General features: G+C 42.5%; 1 protein-coding gene across 3 annotated transcripts in view; it reads left to right on the forward strand.

Annotated features, from left to right (window-relative positions):
* SCN8A (sodium voltage-gated channel alpha subunit 8) overlaps positions 1 to 21,856 on the forward strand; it is a 118,378-nt gene that overhangs the window by 57,466 nt on the left and 39,056 nt on the right. For 2 of the 3 annotated variants that reach the window (XM_047066041.1, XM_047066042.1), the window contains exons 11-12: positions 2,167 to 2,529; positions 16,596 to 16,728. In XM_047066041.1, coding sequence (XP_046921997.1) covers positions 2,167 to 2,529; positions 16,596 to 16,728 — 496 coding nt within the window. Of the gene's footprint in view, positions 1 to 2,166; positions 2,563 to 16,595; positions 16,729 to 21,856 lie in introns of all 3 variants that reach the window. The other variant, XM_047066043.1, reaches the window with a different exon arrangement.

Here is a 21,856-nt window from a genome sequence, read left to right on the forward strand (position 1 = left end):
CAAGACATGGAATATTTCTAACAACTAGGTAACAAATTTGGCAAGTTGGTTGCTTTATAACTTCCAATAAAGTTGAAAGACTACCTAATTTGACTGTCAGCTGATTAAGATAAATTTTGCTAACAGCTTACTATGTGATTTTGGCATATAATTTGTAAGGAGTTCAAAGAATTGAGTGACATTGCTACAATAAAATTCTTCTGTTCCCAGATACTATTTGTGTGAATAAGGTTTTTGAGCTCTTAAAATCTAATATTAGAAAGGGAAGGGAGGGTTGATGTTGAGCCATGTTTGATTCTAGTAATAAATAATACAAATATTTCAACCCCCAAAACACCAATTTTAAAAACTCATTAGGAGATACATTTTAATAAAATACCCTTTTTAAGCTTAATAATTACTTATAAAATGTATATTTATGAGCTGTCAGCACAGAGCCCGACATGGGACTCAAACCCATGGACCGCGAGATCATGACCTGAGCTGAAGTTGGATGCTCAGCCGCTGAACCACCCAGGCGCCCTGTATTTATATATCTCAATCAATTTTATTAATAAGAATTATAATAAAAAATCAATCCAGGAGAATTTTTTTATGTTTATTTCGAGAGAGAGAGTATATGCTAGGAGGGGAGGGGAAGAGAGAGAGGGGGAAAGAGAGAAAGAATCCCAAGCAGGCTCCATGCTGCCAGAGCAGAGCTGGACTCTGGGCTCGAACTCACCAACTGTGAGATCATGACCTGAGCTGAAATCAAGAGTCAGATGTTTAACGTACTGAGCCACCCAGGTGCCCCAATCCAGGAGAATTTTTAAAAATTCTTAGAGACTCAGGATCACGGGAAAATTTTTAAATTTTAAGTACAGTTATTTATAATTTTTTGTTGCAGAAAGTATTCAAAGGTGATCAGTAAAATGCGGTAAAGCATAACAATATGCATTAGCACACAATTCTCTAGGGAATATGGAAGGGAAGTATGAGATGAAGGAGAAAAAGAAATGAGGAAAAATTTGTAAATGGTAAATAAAAGTTTCATTTCAAAATGTCAGCGCTGGGAATTATATAATTTACAAATATTTAAACTTGTGATAAAAAAAAAAATGTTGACTTTAAAATGGAATAGGAGGAGAGCCCCTAGGTGGGTCAGTCAGTTAAGCATCTGACTCTTGATTTTGGCTCAGGTCATGATTTTAAAGATGATGGAATCGGGGCGCCTGGGTGGCGCAGTCGGTTGAGCGTCCGACTTCAGCCAGGTCACGATCTCGCGGTCCGTGAGTTCGAGCCCCGCGTCGGGCTCTGGGCTGATGGCTCAGAGCCTGGAACCTGTTTCCGATTCTGTGTCTCCCTCTCTCTCTGCCCCTCCCCCGTTCATGCTCTGTCTCTCTCTGTCCCAAAGATAAATAAACGTTGAAAAAAAAAAAAAAAAAAGATGATGGAATCAATCCCCACCTGCCCCCCCCCACCTTCGCCCCCCCCCCCCAGCACAGAGCCTGCTTGGGATTCTCTCTCTGCCCCTCCCCTGCTCACATTCTCTCTCTCTCTCTCTCTCTCTCTCTCTCTCTCTCTCTCTCTTTCTCTCTCTCAAAATAAATAAACTTTTAAGTTTAAAATGGAGTAGAAGGAAACATACATAATATTCAACTGAACAAAAGCTACTTCAAGACTATTGTTGGCATACTACTTACCTCCGGGGCATGTACTCATTGAGAGAATAGCACTTTTAATAATGATAGAGCACTTTTAAATTCTCTCCTTTTTGCCACGTGTGGCTTGGAGTCTAACTTGAGTAAAGGCACACTTCAGGTGAGCTCATAGTACTGCGAAATAGACACACCGATGTCTTTCCCCGTGGTTAGCTACATAGAGCACGGGGTAAAAGCATAGTTGTAATGCATGGGCAAACAGGAGTAGAATTTGTGTATGGCTACCTGCTCAAAGCCAGATGCATCTCAAGGGTATGGGGCAAGAAGTGAGTGATTATGGGTGTAGACAGTGGTATAAACGCAACCTCCAGAAGTGATCTCTGGAAACAACGTGTGTTCTCATACCAGGAATGCAAGGGTAGGGCCGGGAGGGGGAGGCAAACCGCCCTTGCTGGGCCTGTCCGGGGTCAGCCTCCCGTCTCACGCCGTCTCTTGTGTGTGTGTCTCTCTCTCCCCGCCCCTGCAGTCACTGCTCAGCATCCCGGGCTCGCCGTTCCTCTCCCGCCACAACAGCAAAAGCAGCATCTTCAGCTTCCGAGGGCCCGGGCGGTTCCGCGACCCGGGCTCGGAGAACGAGTTCGCGGACGACGAGCACAGCACGGTGGAGGAGAGCGAGGGCCGCCGGGACTCGCTCTTCATCCCGATCCGGGCCCGCGAGCGCCGCAGCAGCTACAGCGGCTACAGCGGCTACAGCCAGGGCAGCCGCTCGTCGCGCATCTTCCCCAGCCTGCGGCGCAGCGTCAAGCGCAACAGCACGGTCGACTGCAACGGCGTGGTGTCCCTCATCGGCGGCCCCGGCTCCCACATCGGCGGGCGGCTCCTGCCAGAGGTGAAAATAGATAAGGCAGCTACCGATGACAGTGTAAGGAAGTAAACACATAGACCGAGGCTAGGCATGGCAGTCTTTCCCGCGCCCTCCTCTCTTCTCTCCGGTCCGGCCGCTCGCTCCCACGCGCTGTCCCCACTCTCTCGACTCCTGCCCCCACTGCCCCCCACCGTTTCTGTCTTCTCCCACCTGCTTTGTTTCTGTTGTTCTCTTCCGCCCCTCCTTCTCCCTTTTACTTTATTCCCTGCTCTGTCTCCCCCCACCCATCCCCTCCCTCCCTCCTTGTTTCGGACTACTGCCCTTCCCCATCCCCTCTTGGCTTTACTTTACCTCTTTCTCTCCATCTTTGCAAGTCTCTGTCAGCCTACCTGTATTCCTTCCCCCGCCCCCACCCCCCCACCTGCTTTGACTGAATGCCTCTGGCCAGCGGATCCTGCCCGGATGGAATGAGAATGGCATCCTGCCACCACCAATGACCAAGTCTGAGCCGGTTTGGAACCACCATCGCTTCTCTCCCTCCCATGTCCTCTCCTTACAGGGAAACAGCCTGGAATTTAAAGCTTTTATCTTTCTATTAAAAAACAAAACAAAACAAAACAAAACAGCAATATAGTTCAGAATAATTTTCCAAGTCTCCTCTGTAAGAATGAGGTGTGATTTTTCCAAAGAGGAATGTGCATACATGATGCTGTCGGCAGGAGGTTCGCACCGGGGAGAACCAGGCAAGGAGAGGTTAGGGAAGCCAGTGCAGAACTGGAGCTAGACATTCAAAAGCATTTGAAATGGAAAGAAATCAAAGGAGGGGGAAAGTGGGAGGTTGGGGCAAGAACACATGGTACATGGGGGAGGAAGAAAAAGGGAAGCAAAAGATGAATTTTAAATGTAATCAAATGTCAGGCTCTGGAGGAGCTGTATATAATAGCTTCAGAAAATCACTTGTCGAGGGGTTTGGATAATGGCTCCCCTCTTTGGGAAAAGCCATCTCCTAACATTCCTTTAAATTCTAAGCTGTTTATACCTTCTTTCTAGTTTTAAATTCTTATAACCTCAGCGATCCCAATCCTCTGTACCTCTAACTCCTTAACCTCCCTCAGTCCTTCCTTAGCTGGCATAGACTCCTTGAGATGGCATGCCAGTCCGTCTTGTCCTAACACTTCAGTTTCCTCTAACACAGCACGGGGACAGCCGGTCCTTTAATTAGCATGATGCATGTGTGGAGGAAAAGTGGACAAAGTGGAATTATCCACAGTGATCTGTTTTTAACGTTTCTGGATGCCTGTTGACCGTACAGATAAAAATTCAAAAAGCAGTTAGGATGTGTTTGACACTGTCTTTTCTCTCCTGCCTTTTCATTTCATAGTAAAATAACTGCCCGTGCTACACACACACACACACACACACACACACACGTTTGTATAGCTCTTTAGAAGTGACAAGTTACTTTTACATTCATTATTTAATTTGCTCTGAATAAAAATTCTGTAAGGCTGGCAAAGTGAAGCTCATTATCCCTGGTTTTAGACGGGGGGTAGTTTCAGAGAATTTGGGCTGCTTAAGGTCACATAGCTCATTATTGATAGAGCCAGAGTCTTAGGGAAAACTCAATCTTCCATTTCTCAGTTCATTTTAGTGTCTTCTCTGTATAGCCACATGGCCATTTTTCTTCAAGAAAACTCTTTATTTAACATCAACTGTGGTAGGAACAATAATAATAACAAACAGTGGTTCCAAAATTCCCCCAAAACCAGGTAGTTGGCCAAAATAAATACTATAGACGTGATTATCTTTACTTTAAATGTAATTTTTGATTGTCCCTAATTCTATATCTAGAAGTAAATATTTACGGTCTGTTATTAGACAGTTACATTATCTGAAAAAAACAAGGTAATGTGTCAACAGATAACAAGGGTTGTGTCAGCATGGACAGTACAGTTCTGGCAACTCAAATGTTAAAAACCAAATTTATTTCTGATATCCTGGCTTTTTTTTTTTTTTAATATTTAAGCTAAATCATACATCTTGCTTTTTTGTTGAAAAGAAGGTATAGAAAAGGTATCCAGGAAGGAGGAGATTGAACTTCAAGCTGAAGGCACATGAGCAGATTTGGGGGTTTTGTTTTTGGTTTTCTGGCAGCTTCTGTTAGACTGTGTGGGAAAAAAACTTGAGAGGCAGTTGAGCAGATGGCTGTGGAAGCAAGGCTCTGTGCACTGCCTTACGTTGTGGCCTCCACAGAGTGCTGCCTTTGGAGTTTTGGGGGGCCTGCACACTCCACCCCCTGTAGGCCCTTAGGAGATTCTTTGCTGTGGTCCCAAGCGATGATGGTGACAGATTTGAGGATTCCCAAGGCCAGGAGGGCAGATCCCAAAGAGGCAGGAAGATAAGATAGGCACGACTATTTCATTCCCAAAGGCTTCATAACCAGGAAAAGCTGTATTGTTAGAAGCCATAAAGAAGTGCTTCTCAGCTGTTGATGGCGTGGGGATATGTGTAAGTTATAATAATAGGCCAAAAAGACACAATAAAACAAACCCAGACTGCATAGACCGCGTGTGGTATGATATCAGATCTATAGAAAGACAAACTACACACAGAAAGAGGATGACTAATCAGAAGTTGCCTTTAGGAGGGGATATTATCGGTGGCTTTTTTTTCCCTTACTCTTTTGTGTTCTTTACGGCTTTCTACAATGACATAATAATTATAGCTACCATATGGGTTCTTGCTATAGTATGCTAAGCACTTAAATATATGCACGATCTCATTTAATTCTTACAACCATCCTATTTGGTAGGTGGCTTTATCCTATTAAACAGATGAGGTTCAAAGCCTTAGTGACTCGTGGCAGTGGAGCTTGAACCAAGGTCTTCCTGATGCCAATGAGACCTTCCTGGCCACTTAAATATTAGCTCCTTTGGGAAGTGGGAAAAAAAAAAAACATTTATCATTTATCTTAGAGGAATGCAATATATTACTAGTGTTGTATGCAGCCCAGGCCACATGAGCAACAAATACCTCCTTAGGCTAAGATGTAGCAATTCTTACTGTCAAGGAGTAAAGATTCTGCAGTGACTGTCTGGTGATTGTGTGGATTTTTCATGAGAGGATTAATAAACTAAGATGTTTTATGTGGTGGCAGGGGGGTGTGGGGGGGAGAATCACGTTTGGGATGTGACTCCAGCCATGGATTGATTTGCCTGTGCCTGAACCACGAGAGTGCTTCCCAATGTGTGCTCATGCTTTGTGGAGCATTGCAGGAGCCGCTGAGGCCCAAAATTTCAATGGTTTGGGAGTTTTCACTTTTGCTTTCTGCTGAAGCAGAGGATGAAGGGACTTTTCCCATGCCTTCATCTCTAAGCTGGAAAAGTAGGTGAGAATCTCACCACTCATAGAGAAAGCAGGTGCTGCTGACAATCCAAAAATCAGACGTAACTCAGAAACCCTGTTGTATTAGCTTACAAATATATAAGTATTATCTCATTTAACGCCCACAGCTGATAGACACTACTGTTGTCTGCATTTCACTGAGGAGGTAACCAAGGCTTAGAGAAATAACGTGGCTTGTCCAAGATCACACAGTAAGCGGCAGACAGAATTAGGGCTTGAGTGCCGGCAGTCTGGCTCCGGAGCACTGGCCAGTAACCAGTGCGCTGCACCAGCTCTAAAGCCTGAGTCCTTCAGTTTATTTACTGATGTGATCCTGGGAAATTAACATAACCTCTCTAAGCCCATTTCCTTATCTGTGAAAAAGAGATAAAAGGACCTTTGCTAAAGGGCAATCATAAAGATTAAATGCAATAACATTTATAAAATGTGAAGCATATTATTTGGTCCATTCTTGGTGTTCAGAAGCCAGTTTCCATTTCTTTCCCTCCACTCTTTTGGCCTTTTTAGTCCTGAGACGTGCACGTTAGGATTTCTACTGAATTGCTTGACTTGGAGAGGGTTGTATTCCTTCTAAGGAATACCTTAAAGATCCTTTGTCTGAGAAGAAGAAATTATTGTACAACTATTTTAAATTTTTTTTTTCCAACGTTTATTTATTTTTAAGACAGAGAGAGACAGAGCATGAACGGGGGAGGGGCAGAGAGAGAGGGAGACACAGAATCGGAAACAGGCTCCAGGCTCTGAGCCATCAGCCCAGAGCCCTACGCGGGGCTCGAACTCACGGACCGCGAGATCGTGACCTGGCTGAAGTCGGACGCTTAACCGACTGCGCCACCCAGGCGCCCCTATTGTACAACTATTTTAAAGCAGATTACTACAGGGGTGCCTGGGTGGCTCAGTTGGTTAAGCTGATGGCGTGGGGCCTGCTTGGGATGCTCTCTCTCTCCCTCTCTCTGTCCTTCCCCTGCTCGCGCACTTGCTCTTTCTCTCAAAATAAACAAACATTAAAAAAATAAAGCGCTCTAAATTTTAGTTCCAAGAAAAAGGTAACTACCTGATACATTTCCATTCATGTATTTCCATGGGAAGGCGATTTGGTTGTGCTTCCTTGGGCAGATTGTAGAAATGTGGGCAAAATCTGCCATCTGCAGGTGTTATAGGATATCTCTTTGAGAAGTACAGCTACAGTTGAGGAGGCTGGAAGTCAGTGGCTAACTGTCGTAATAAACATTGCATTTGGGTTGAGAGAAATGGAACAAATTTGCACTGAGTTTCACTTTCAAAGAATGTAATTGAGGCTCTCTGTTGCTTCCTCTGTTACTGATAGTTTTACGTGAAACCTCCTTAGAGGCTGAGTTCTAAAAAGGCAGAAGCTCCTGACTTTAAAACGTTGTGAATTCTCCTCTTTTCCTCCCCAACAAAGTGAGACCAAACAAACAAACAAAAGAAATAAACACCTCCACTTACAGGAATAAAAAATGACCTGAGGAGATAGGGAAGGGGAAGGAAAGAGTATGTGGTCTCTCCTCTGGTCCTCGGGTCTCAGCATGGTTGAAGGAGGAAGCCCTCTCCCTACCTCCCAAGTGATAAGAATTGAGTAGCTAAGCCAAGAGCAGAGACATCCCTGACAGAATCCCGAGGAGATTCTGCAGTCAAATGCTCTACCACTGAGCTATACCCTCCCCACCCCCCACCCCCACTATCCCAAGGAGATTCTGGAGGAAGGGTTACTCTGAAGCTGCTGTACATGGGAGAGCCTTCAGTTGGCTAGAATCTGGCACAAGAAACAATAGCCAACAGCGCTGATGGGAATGTAAAATGGTGTGACTGCTTTGGAAAACAGTGGCGGATTCTCAAAAAAATTAAACATAGAGTTACCATATGATCCTAGGTAAAACTGAAAACAGGTGTTCACACAAAAACTTGTACATGAATATTCATAAAACCATTATTCATAATAGCCAAAAAGTGGAAGCAACCCAAGTGCCCATCAACTGAGGGATGGATAAATAAAATGTGGCATGTCCCTATTATGGAATATTATTCAGCCATAAAAGGGAACGAGGTATAGATACATGCCACAGCACGAATGAACCTTGAAAACGTTATGCTCAGTGAAAGCAGCCAGGCACAAAAGGCCACATATTACTGTATATGGTTCCATTTCAGTTTTTTTTGTAATGTTTTTATTTATTTTTGAGAGAGACTGAGAGAGCATGAGCAGGGGAGGGGCAGAGAGAGGGACACAGAATGGGAAGCAGGCTCCAGGCTCTGAGCTGTCAGTGTAGAGCCCCATGCGGGGCTTGAACCCACGAACTGCAAGATCATGACCTGAGCCAAAGTCAGACGCTTAACCAACTGAGCCACCCAGGTGCCCCCACATGGTTCCATTTATATGAAATGTCTAGAAGAGATAGATCTATAGAGACAGAAAATAGGGGGATTGGCTGCAAACAGGTACTGTGTTTTTCATTGGTATGATGGAAATGTTCTGGAATATACTGTAAATATACTAAAAGCCACTGAATTGCACACTTTGAAACCATTAAAATGGCGAATTTTATTGTAATGTGCATTTTATCTCAATGTTGTAAAAGTTGAAAAGAGAAACAACAGCCCAGACTTTCAGTCCCAGCTTTCAAAACCTCACCCGGGGAGGAGGGATTTCAGGAACTACCCATCCATCTTGGATTCCTGTGTACCCTGGTTTACTTACTACAGATTTATTTTTCTCTGGATACTGTCTTAGCCCCCAGTTAGTGCTTAGCACTTTGAAGTAATGTTCTTCATAAGTAGTTTTAGTTTGTATCATCTCAGGCATGATGAGATGAACACATGTTTGCTCCCTCTCTCTCCATTAATCAGTCACATCTGATGAATACAGAGAGACTGCGTGTTCTGACGATGACCAGGCCATATATAAAATAGGACTTTCACCCACGACGTGCCCGAGAAACCAGCCCCCTTATCTCTGGTAAACAACCCAGGCAGCCAGCCTGTCACACTAGTAAGGAAGCCAGTCTGCTATCTCTTGTGACAATCCAGGAAGGTGTGATACCTTCTATAACAATCAGCCCCAGGTGGTCAGGGCTTGATTAATAACTGATGAGTTCCCTAATTTTTGTTTCTGTGTTCACCTTCGGACCCACCCGAGAAAGCCAAATATGCACCCCTAATCAGTCACCTAGGATGCCTTGCTTCTAGTTAGCCCAACTGCAGCGCCCTCATGCCAACAGCCTTGAAGTCCAGGCACACCTAAAGCCTTCCCTTTTTTCCACGCGAAAGCTTTCCCACTCCCCTGCCTGCCTTTGCGTCTCTGGCAAAACGCATGTGATGGTGGCTGACTCCCCATCTTAAGCTCAGAATAAATAGCCTTTGCTTTTCTCACTTGGTTGATCTTCCTTTATTTCCATAATACAAATAACATTTTCTACGCATTTACACACTCTTTCGTATTCTTTCTCAAAGGAATTCTACTGCACGATCAATATCGCAGTAGTACACTGGGTAACCCCCACCCAAGAGTTACCAAAGGTGTGGGAACAAAGGTGGTGGAGCAGGAGCTGTCTGGCCAGCAGAGAATTGTCCCCTAAACCCCTTTGTACCACAAGACTCTCCCAGAAAAGTACATTTTCCTACTCGATCCCCTCACCTCTCCGAGCAGCCTCTTCTGACATGTATCAACATAAATTAGTTTGCTTTCATTTTCGAGGGCTCGTGCAGTAGGTCTTTTTTTATTTGGCTTCTTTCACTCAACAAGATGTTTTTTTGAGCTACATCTGTGTTGGGTATCAGTAGTTCATTTCTTGTGATTGATGAGTATTGATTGATTGATTGGGTCCTTCATTGTATAAGTACACTCCAAATTGTTAGTCCGTGTTCCTGTTGATGGACGTTCACGTTTCCAGTTTTCAGTAGTATGAAGAAGCTTGCTGAGAGCATTCTCGTGCAACTCTTTTGGCAGATAAATGTTTTCATTTATATTGGATAACTACCTCAGAATGAAATTCCTGGGTCGTATGGTAAATGTATGTCCAGCTTTGCGAGAAACTGCCAAACAGCTCTCCAAAACAGTTACACTATTTGTTTTTAATACTCCTACCAACAGCGTATTAGAGTTCCAATTGCCCCCCCATCCTAGCCAACATTTGGTGATATTAGTCTTTGTTTTAGCATTTGAGTAGGCATAAACTGTTGCCTTACTATGCTTTTAATTTGCATTTCCCTGATTATTGATGATGTGCATCTTTTCATGTATTTACTGGCTTCTCATAGATCTTTCATTAAGTTGCTTATTTAAATCTTTTGCCCAGGGGCGCCTGGGTGGTGCAGTCGGTTAAGCGTCCGACTTCAGCCAGGTCACAATCTCGCAGTCTGTGAGTTAGAGCCCCGCATCAGGCTCTGGGCTGATGGCTCAGAGCCTGGAGCCTGTTTCCGTTTCTGTGTCTCCCTCTCTCTCTGCCCCTCCCCCGTTCATGCTCTGTCTCTCTCTGTCCCAAAAATAAATAAACGTTGAAAAAAAAATTTTTTTTAATAAAAAAAAATAAATCTTTTGCCCATTTTGATTTTTTTATATGTTATGGATACAAGTCCTTTATCAGATACATAACCTTTTAATTTTGATGACATCCAATGTATCAGGTTTTTTTTTCTTCTAGGAAAATTTGCCATTACCCCAAATTGTGAAGTTATTTTCTTCTCTAAATTTCACAGTTCTGGGTTTTACATTCAGGTCTCTGATTCAGCTCAAGTTAATTTTTGTGTATGAAATTAGAAGGAGTTGACTTGGATGAATATCTAGTTTTTCAGTACTGTTTGTTAAAAAGACTTTTTGGGGCGCCTGGGTGGCTCGGTTCATTAAGCGTCCAACTTCAGCTCAGGTCATGATCTCATGGTTCGTGAGTTCGAGCCCCTCATCGGGCTCTCTGCCGTCAGCACAAAGCCCACTTCGGATCCTCTGACACCCTCTCTCTGCTCTTCCTCTGTGTGTGTGCACACTCTCTCTCCCTTTCTTCTCTCTCTCTCAAAAAGTAAAACATTAAGAAAATGTATTAATACAAAAAAAAGACTTTCCTTCCTTCACTGAACTGACTTGGCATCTTGGTCAAAAATCAACTGATGTACATGTTTGGGTCTGTTTCTGGATTCTATTCCATTCCCTTGATCTATTTGTTTATGCTTATAACAATACTATGCTTGTCTAATTACTGTAACTTTATAGTCTTGAAATGAGATAGCATAAGCCTTCCAAACAAAAAATATTTTAAAGATCATGAAACAATCTCTTAAGAGATTAATTTGCTTTTCAGATCTTTTTAAAAAGATTATTTTGCTATTTTTTGCTATTATTTTGCTATTTTGCTAGATTCTTCACGTGTCTTTATATATTTTAGAGACTTTTTTTTTTTTTGTCAGTTTCTTCAGAAGAGCCTAGAATTTTTATAGTGATTGCACTGAATCTATAGGTCAATTTGGGAATAATGGGCATCTTAATTATATTGAATCTTTCAATTTGTGAATGTGCTTTTATTCTCGTTTATTAAAGTCTTCTCAAGTTTCTCTCAGCAAAGTTGTATAATTTGTAGTGGAGGTCTTACCCATCTTCCATTAGATTTATTCCTTGGTATTTGTAGTATTTGATACTGTTGTAAAAGGTATAATTTAAAACCTTTTTATTTTCAGGTATTTGTTGTCAGAACATAGAAATACAGTTAGTTTTTGAATGCCATGACCTTATAAATTAACATCTCAGTTCTATTAGGTCTTTTTGTTGCAAATTTCATAGGGATTTTACATGCACAATAATATTTTCTGTGACTAACAGCAACTGCAACCTTTATGCTTTTTATTTATTTTTCTTGCTTTATTGCACTAGCTAGGACTTCAGATACAAAATGCATAGAAATGATGAAAGCAGATATTCTTCCTTGTTTCCATTATTCATGGGAAAAGATTTAATGTTTCAGCAAGAATTATAATGTTGGCTATAGGTTTTCATAGATGTTCTTTATCAGATTGGAACTGCCATGTTCTATTTGTGGCTTGCTAAGAAATTTTATTATGCAGAGGTGTTGAATTTTATCAAATGTTCTTTTACTGCATTTGAGATAATCAGATATTTTTTTCTCTTTTATTCTGCTAAAGTGATGAATGACATTGACTTTTTTTTTCTAACGTGAAACTAGCTTTCCTGGGATAAATCCTGTTGGTCATGATGTATTATCTTCGTATATATTGGCGGGTTCTATTTTCTCAAGTTTTGTTAAGGATTTCACATCACCGTTCATGAGGAATATTGGTCTCTGATTTTCTTTTGTTGTAATGTTTTTTGTTAGGTTTAATATCAGGGTTATGTTAACTTTATAAAACAGGTTGAGAAGTATTCCCGTCTCTATTTTCTGAAAGAATTGGTATTAGTATTGGTATTATTTCTTCTGTAAATGTTTGATAGAATTCACTTGTAGAGATATCTGGACTAGAGTTCTCTTTATTGTAAGGTTTTTTTTAATTAACAATTTCTAATGTGGGCTATTTAGATTTTCTGTTGCTTCTTCTATCAGTTTTGATAAGTTGTATTTTGATAAGTTTGTTCATTTTATCCAAGGTGATATGACTTGAAGTTGTTGGCAATTATTCTTCCTTTTCTTTTTTTTTTTTTTTTTTGTTAGGTTAGCCCACTTAAATTTTTGGGTTTATTTATTATGATACTCTATTTTATTATACTCTGACTACTATAAATATTGTACAGAAGCCTCCTTTCTTATGATGGTTCAACTTAAAATTACGATATATTCTTATTATCCCAATAATGCCTGTAGGAGTTGTAGTAATGTCCCCATTACTATTCCTGAAAATGATAATTTGTGTTTTCTATTTTTTTTTCTTCATCAGTCTTGCTAGAGAATTATCAATTTTATTAATCTATTTTTAAAAAACAACATTTGCCCTTTGTCATCGTCTATTGTTTGTCCATTTACTAATTCATTAATCTCCACTCTTATTTTTATTATATTCTCTCCTCTACTTACCCACAGTTTAATTTGATCTTTTTCTTATTTCTTAAGGTGGAAATTTAGAGCATTGATTTTACATCTTTTATAGCAGTTAGTGCTGTAAAATTTTCTCAAACCATGGTGTTAGCTGCATCCTATAAATCTTAATGGATTATTTTCATTATCATCAAAGTATTTTCTAATTTCCTTTGTGATTTTAGCTTTGATCTGTGGACTTTTAGAAGTCTGTTGTTTCATTTGTAAACCTAAGGGGATTTTTCTGGATGTCTTACTGTTACCGCAAGACTTTTCAGTGGAACCAGTTCCTTGGATCTGTGGTAGATGCTGTGGCCTGTGTAAAAAGGTGACATAATGAATTCTCTTTTTACCCTGTAAGGTTCCCTAAGTATGATCTTTGAAACTTCCTTTTCTTGGTGTCTTCTTTATTTCTTTCTTGAAACTTAAGATATGTTCTATAACATGCCTTAGTAGGGAACGAATTTTAATGTTGTTATAGAGGTTGTCACCACATATCCCTGTTACAGTTTATTTTCATTTTACGTAGAAAGATATAAATAATCATTGTTCCATCTTAATACTAAGTTTGGGGATAAACTTCTCTTTATGTGGAGTTTTTAATCCAAGCTAAAAATTATTTTAGCTTTCAAATAGATACCACTAATAATCTAATGATTTGACTAGTTCCTTTAGACAGCATTTTTATTAACTTTGTTTAAGGTTAATGTTACTAAAGTCTCAAGAATTTATCTCTTGTTATATCCAGCAAGTCCAGAAAACAATAAGATATACTTAGAACCAAAGTAATTTTTTTAAATATATGAAATTTATTGTCAAATTGGTTTCCATACAACACCCAGTGCTCATCCCAAAAGATGCCCTCCTCAATACCCATCACCCACCCTCCCCTCCCTCCCACCCCCCATCAGCCCTCAGTTTGTTCTCAGTTTTTAAGAGTCTCTTATGCTTTGGCTCTCTCCCTCTCTAACCTCTCTTTTTTTTTTTTTTTTCCTTCCCCTCCCCCATGGGTTCCTGTTAAGTTTCTCAGGATCCACATAAGAGTGAAACCATATGGTATCTGTCTTTCTCTGTATGGCTTATTTCACTTAGCATCACACTCTCCAGTTCCATCCACGTTGCTACAAAGGGCCATATTTCATTCTTTCTCATTGCCACGTAGTACTCCATTGTGTATATAAACCACAATTTCTTTATCCATTCATCAGTGGATGGACATTTAGGCTCTTTCCATAATTTGGGTCTTGTTGAAAGCGCTGCTATACACATTGGGGTACAAGTGCCCCTATGCATCAGTACTCCTGTATCCCTTGGGTAAATTCCTAGCAGTGCTACTGCTGGGTCATAGGGTAGGTCTATTTTTAATTTTTTGAGGAACCTCCACACTGTTTTCCAGAGCGGCTGCACCAGTGTGCATTCCCACCAACAGTGCAAGAGGAGAACCAAAGCAATTTTGAAATGCAGTGTCATCCTTCCTTGATGAATCAGCCAGTCCAGTAGATCTTACAGTACCTTAAGAGTCAGCATTCTGAAAATTACCTACCATGTACTGTAGATCCACAGAGAGCAGCTCAGTAAAAATTTAGAATGAATAAATGCCAGAAACAAGAATATCCACCGTATGGGGCCTTTCTGTGTTCATTTTTAGACGATTGTCATTTTTAAAATGTAGGAGTCTATGGGGCGCCTGGGTGGCGCAGTTGGTTAAGTGTCCGACTTCAGCCAGGTCACGATCTCACGGTCCGTGGGTTCGAGCCCCGCGTCGGGCTCTGGGCTGATGGCTCAGAGCCTGGAGCCTGTTTCCGATTCTGTGTCTCCCTCTCTCTCTGCCCCTCCCCCGTTCATGCTCTGTCTCTCTCTGTCCCAAAAATAAAATAAAAACGTTGAAAAGAAAAAAAAAAATTTTTAAATGTAGGAGTCTAATCGGATTTATTAGGTGTCATGAGTATCAGGCTGGGAATTGGAGCAGAAAGTGGCTCACCAGAGAAATATATCTTATTATGACCTGACAGTAATGGTCAACAAGTCGTTGTTACATTTGCAGTTGTTTGTATAGTAATACAGCCAGGGATTCCCAAGGAAATCAGTTCTTTTTCTTTTCCATTTCTTCTGTAGCTCTGTCAGACAAACAGAACAAAACCCAGTGGTAAACCAAATGTCTGAATCCGTGAAACAGCTTGATGAAACGCTGTAATAAGATAAATTATGATGTGCCAGATACTTCTTTTCTGTACGGTTCTTAAAATCGAAACATACCTAAGGACAGAAAGCCTTTCGGATGTAGCTCTCCAGAGACAATTATTTTCTTTTCGAAACAGCTAGTGTCATTCTGGTACTGATCAGACTGACTTTTCTAGCTTCATATAAACATGTATCCTCCCTGTCCTCTGAGAAATGGTGAGTGTCTGTCTTCTTGCCTTCACAGTGGAAGGGACAGCCAACATTACCTGGATGATGTGTTATAGTGGACGGCATGGTTACTTGAAAGCTAGCTTTTAATCCACTGCATTGAGCCTGACCTAATGTAGCATATGCAGGTTGGCACAGAGAGCACGGGCAAGGGACATTAAGAAACGCTGTGCTATAATCTCCCCTACCAGCATTCCCCACAATGGAACTTGTAAAAAACAGTTTGTATGACACGCTGATGGTGTTTTCTGCCCTTTTTGTTTGGGAATTTGAACATTGCAGGTTAACTTACAAAGTAGACTGTAACAAGGGCAAGATAAACATATGTAGCGCTATATATTTAGTTAAAATAGTGAGGGATGCCTGGGTGGCTCAGTTGATTAAGTGTCTAACTTTAGCTCAGGTCATAATCTTACAGTTCGTGCGTTAGAGCCCTGTGTCAGGCTCTCCTGACAGCCCAGAGCCTGAAGCCTGCTTCGGATTCTGTGTCTCCCTTTCTCTGCCCCTCCCTCACTTGTGTTTCTCTCTCTCTCTCTCTCTCTCTCTCTCTCTCTCTCTCTCTCTCTCCCTCTGTCTCTCTCTGTCTCTCTCTCTCTCTCAGAAATAAATAAACATTAAAAAAATTTTTTAATAAAATAGCAAAACCCTTACCATATTTCTTTACCGGGGCTTGGGGGAGATTTGGGGTAGAACTTCAACTTGCTAACATTCAGTTAGGCCCAGGTTTGACATTTAGAAGTGACAGTTTGAGAGAGTGATGGTGCCCCTGCCCATGAAGGAAGCAACATCTATAGCATTCAGTGTGATCAGGGACTTGGCCCTTTAATGAAATGTCGAATAGAGGTGAATTCGACTTATTTTATCGTGTGGTCAAATTCTAGCCAAATGCTGTGGATATGAGACTGAGATGGGAAAACTCAGGTTCTCCTTCTGATGTCATTGCCCCGGAAGATGTGGTCTTTGCACTGGGTGCGTGGAGTTGACCAGACGAGGCGTTTGGGTCCCAGCCAGATTCTTTGGTTAACTGTAGGTTTGTACAAACTTAACCTGGTCATCTCATCTGTAGCGCTAAGGATGATCCGTGGTCATGTTTCACTCTACTTCTTGAGGTTAATAGGATTGTAGGATCAAAGTAAAAAGATGTTACAAAGAGCATATGTTTGTGCTCACACTCTGGACAATTTGTCCAGTATGACCCAGCTTTAACCTTTATAAGACTTTACTCACCTGATTTACTCTTGTTTTCAGGCTACAACTGAGGTGGAAATTAAGAAGAAAGGCCCTGGATCTCTCTTAGTTTCCATGGACCAACTGGCCTCCTATGGACGGAAGGACAGAATCAACAGTATATTGAGTGTTGTTACAAATACACTAGTAGAAGGTATGTGCCCTTGATGTCAGCCCAGACCACCAAGATAAAAATACGTCCTGTGCACGATAAATATAATCCCTGTCCCTTGGCCTGACTTTTGCAAAAATTGACTCTGAACTTTAGGAATAGTCTACTTGTTATAGAAACCAGCATCCCATGTCTGCATGCAGAGAATCAAATAAGGACTTCAAAGCTGCTGCCAGCATTGTATACAGATAGATAAGAAGTATGAAGGAATGACATTTAAGAGTGAGCTAGCAGATCTGAAGAAGACTGTAATTGTCACGAGGGGCCAGCAGGGTGATATGAGGCACGAAGGATATAGACTGAAGTGTGAAGATACGAAATAATGGAACCCCCCTCCTGCCCTCTACCCCAAAACATACCTTCCTCTTTTCCTTTTTAGCACCCTACAACCCTTTTGCTTTTCCCTGAAGGACTAATGTACTGTGCATTTTGATTGCACCTAATTCTGCCTCTCATCAAACACCCCCACATACCCATAAATATATTTGATGTGTGAATAGGTAAGCTGAAACCCCTCTTATTCCGGCGCTCTGTGCCACAGGAAAAGAGCAGCCGCTGTTGAATCATAGCCTATCTGCAGGAGTGTTGCTGTCAGTGCCTGAACTTCGTATTAGGTGGCTCCTCCGTGACACAGCCTGGCCTGCTGAGGAATGTCAGGATTTTCCATTACACCACAGCCCCCCAGCGGGTGTCCCATCTGTCCGGTTGTGGTCTGTATTCTAGGCTCCCCTTTCTTTCGTCAGACGTAGATTCCATAACTGGGTTTTCTCTCACAAGATTCTGACTGATCCTGCATGAATCCTCTTCTCTTGATTCATGTTGCTTTAGCTGAGCTGTCCCACTGTAGATCCAGAATATTCTTGAAGCCTCAGACTGCTGTTCTTCAGAGTTCAAACCCCCAGGCTAACCCCACAATACCCAGAGGCCCTCCTTTTGTAAGGAGAGTCAGAATTGTCCTGGTGTCCTTGGAACAAGTTATTTTTTGAGTCATTTAAGCCCAATACCACTTCTACTCAGAGAAAAAGAGTTCAGCAGGGGCGTCTGTGGTAAAGGGAGAACCCCCAGAAAGAAAAACCCTTCGAGTGTTTCCCTTCTCACATGTGAGCAAGGAGTTAGACTATACCTGGACTAATCTTGAGACTGTATCAAGCCAAAAAGAGTATTGAATTAACTATTACCAGCTGCCTCCACACTTCCTTTATGTCTGTTTTCTTTAATTCTCATTGAGGTTGTTGTCTGAGAGAGCATCTTTAAACTTTGTGGTTTATACTTTGAGATTATAGGTAAATAACTGCAGAGCATAAGAATCGCAAGCTAAGGGGCTCCTCCTGGGTGGCTCAGTCTGCTAAGCGTCTGACTCTTGATTTCAGCTCAAGTCATGATTTCACACTTCACAAGATCAAGCCCCACGTCAGGCTCTGCACTGACAGCATGGAGCCTGCTTGGGAATCTCTCTCTCTCTCCCTCCCTCCCCCTCCCTCTCTCTCTCTCTCTCTCTCTCTCAAAATAAGTAAATAAACTTAAAAAAAAAATCCAATCTAAGAAACACTAGCTTAAGAACCTTGGCTAATTTTATTCTTCACTTGGAGACAAGAATGGGATTTCTCTGGGAATCTGTGGAAGTTGAGAAAGACAAATGAACCCCCTCCAACAGGCATATTTTATTACTGGCAAAGACGTCAGAACAGCAGAACTGTTGGTGTAGAGCAACAATTTTGTAGTTGATTACTACAGTGGCCTAGCGCAGGGTCTAGTCAAGGTCAATGCTCAAGAAATGTTTGTGGGGCTGAACCTTGCTGTGCTTGGTCGGTGCTGCGGGCTTCCTGTCAGAGGCCTTGGTGCTTCCATTCCTCTACTGAGTTGGATAGAAACACTGGAGTGGTACCTCTGCCTTTTTCTTCTCCTTTTTCTTCCTCTTCTCCCTGTGCTCTTCCTTCCCTTCCTGTTCTGCTATACTCATTCTCCACCCTCCACCCACCAGCACACACATGATAAAAAATAGACGCAGGGGTAGCTCAGGGGAGAGAGACAGTCATAGTTGTGTTCCTGAGTAGGAAGCCGTCCCAGCTTTTTCTCCCTTTTCTAAGTCCTAATGCTCACATAGCCTTTCACTGCTCAGACATTCCACTGTCCCCTCCCCTAGTATTCAACTCGCTTTGTTAAAAGCCGAGGAGACAGAACTGCTATAAGCAAAGAACAATGAATGGCTGGAACTGAAGAATTTGAGAGGGAGTTGAAGGGCATTAAGAAACTCCATTCCTATTTCACCGCTGGCCCCTCTGTGTTTAATGATTGCTACAGCATTCAAAGCCAGCGTTGAATGAATAATTGCTCCTGCTTCTCAGGCCTTCAGTTCGGAAACTCTGACATTATTTTAATTTTTGGATTACCAAACCAAAGAAGCAGGCTTCTACCTACCGATGGCTTAGAAACCACAGTGGAGCATTCCAGAATCATGTAAATAATGAGAAAATCCTGCCTGCTGTGTGTCACACCTAGCCCGTTGGCAGACATGCTCACGCGGATCCAGTAAAGTCAGCAGAATTCACAGTCAGCAGAGCCATCAGCTTGGGGATATTTCAGAGGACTGGGGGTAGGGTGTGGGCAGAGAGCAGTACGGTCTCACTTCTCAAAGCAGCGAGGCTGTGGGAGGCGGGGAGACCGTTGGCGAAGTAAGAATGAAGACGTGATGATAGTTGGCATTCTTGGTTCTCAGGTAAAACAGGTTCAGAAACTCCTTATAGAGGCAACTGGCCGTAGCTGTTGCTGCCATGATTCGTTGATTCACTCTTTTGTTCAACTGACAGGCAGCATCCATACGATTGCTTATTTGCTATCCGCCTTTCCTGGTGTGGCTGTAAGCTCTGTGAGGACGGGGGCTCTTGTTCACCAGCGAATTCCCAGTGCCCCGTACACTGTAGGTGCTGAAACATTGTTGAATTGGACTGAGAGAAGCCCTGCCTTCAGAAACCTCACAGTCTGCCAACCCCACCATCTTGGTGGAATTGCGAGGCCCTCTCTGAAAACACCTCCCAGTGCGCCTGAGGTTGAGACTACGGTTGCCCCTCTGAAAATGTACAGCAGCAAAGTACGGGGAACCCCACAAACCTTTGGCTATCTCGTCTTCCCCCAGACCAGATTCTTAGCCGTGCCGGGCACGTGGGGCCAGTAACAGTTTACAAGGTTGCGCGTCACTCTCTAAACCTTTACGTTCACCTAATTGATCTTTTCTAGCTCGTAAAGTTCCACGTTGTCTTACTGTTTGTGGAACGGAAAAGATCATCCTGAGATCTTACCTGAGACAATGTGGATATGATCCCTAGTATCCCTGTAGGAATCTCCTTCGTGCCCCGTAGGGTAGGGAAACCCCTCTTCAGTATCTGGCAAAGACTGGGAGCCTAGTGCACTCTACAACAGTACAATTGTATCTCCTGTCAGAAACGTGAACAGTCGCTGCCTCAACCTCCACGTGCCAGTGAACAGCAGACATTTGGAGAAGGGAGGAGATTAAAAAAAGGAACGGAACCAAATTTCCAAATATGTCCTATAAGAATTTATGGAAATAAGAGAACCTTTTCATTTTCTTTTTTTGGTTAGAAAACTAAATTTACCTTGGGAAGGGAGGGAGTTCTATGAGGAAGAAGCCAAAGCAAATTTTCTTCACAGACTTCCTTTCCCACGCAGACTCCCACGTGGCGCTTACTGTGGCCCTTAAATCTGAAAAACCAAGGCAACCATTTTCTTAGCAACCAGGGAGCCAATCAAAAACCCAACCCAAGCACCCCATCTGAAATAAAGCCATCACCATGGGTACCATCCAGCTGGTTGGCAAAAGGGAAAGTAGACTAATTTCAGGCAGCCATCTTGTTCTTGGTGAAATGTTGGGAAACTTTTATTCATTCCCTGAGTGATTCGATTTGGTCAGCAAAATTGCGTTGGGGTGTGGGGTGGATGCGGTTATATCCAACCCGTGGAACCAAGACCTGGCCTCTAAGCATTATCATGCTGATAGGTTTTCAAAACTACATCTCTTAAAGAACATCCTCCTAGATCAAGATCCTTGGGCTATTGTAATCCAAGCTGTTCTAATTCCTACTTAACTTGAGGAGGGCTTTGTTACCCAGGGCCTCCTGCCTAGAATGTTGTGGCTGCCAGCCGAATGGCTCTCTGCCTTTATGTCTAATGGTCCTTTTTCATCTTCATTTTGTGATGACCCTAGAGGTCATCTTGGTCCGGTGATATTCTGTCCGTGTCTATCAGAGTCCCAGGATCCTGGGGAAGTGCCTCAGGGAAGGAAGAAGTCCATTGGGCTGAGCTTCAACTAGAGGAGTTCCTGGTTTATCTGTGTCATATATTGGGGGCCACATAAGATCTTGTTTGAGACCAACCAGTTCTGTTTCTAAAAGAGAAAGAAGACAAGAAAAAGGAAAGAGGAAAGAGATGGAGGAAGGAAGGACAAAAACAGAGAAGGGAATGATGAGGGTGAGAAAGTACAAAAGGGCAAGAGAGAAGGAGAAAAGAAGAGAGGGGGACGAGAGAGAGGAAGGGAGGGAAGCGGGGAAAGGAGTGGGACTCCCATGCCCAACTCGGTCGTGAATTGTGAACTCATTGACTTGCGCTTCTGCGGGAACGTAAGAGACACACTGCACATAGTAGCCCGGCGGCCAGTGCTGCTTCTTTTCTGCTGCAAAGATAATAATAATAGCAAATGCTTCTCACTGTATGCCAGGGTGTTCCAAGGCACTTTATATATATCTTAGCTCATTTAATTCAGCAGATTGAAGTAATGTACTCAGGTTCCCACAGTTAGCAGTGTCTGAGCTGGTATTTGCACCCAGGTATGTCTGGTTTCAGAGTCTATGCTTTTGATTGCTTCTCTGGTAATAATTTAGTGATACAACGTATAGTGTAATACCTGCCATTTATTGAGGACTTGCCTTGTGCCAGGCACTGTGCTGCCTGCTTTACGTCCATCAACTCACGCAGTCAGTGGATGAGGATTACAGGACTCGTGTCGTCCTATAGCCTGTATAGTAAGTGTCATTTCAGATGAGGCAACAGAAGAACAGAGGAATCGGTAACTTGCCTGACATCACACGTTGCGAGTGTT

Source organism: Lynx rufus, unplaced genomic scaffold (assembly GCF_022079265.1).
Source record: "Lynx rufus isolate CCGP_SWC_20201006 ecotype Redwood Valley unplaced genomic scaffold, mLynRuf1.p SCAF_7, whole genome shotgun sequence".
Lineage (NCBI taxonomy): Eukaryota > Metazoa > Chordata > Mammalia > Carnivora > Felidae > Lynx > Lynx rufus.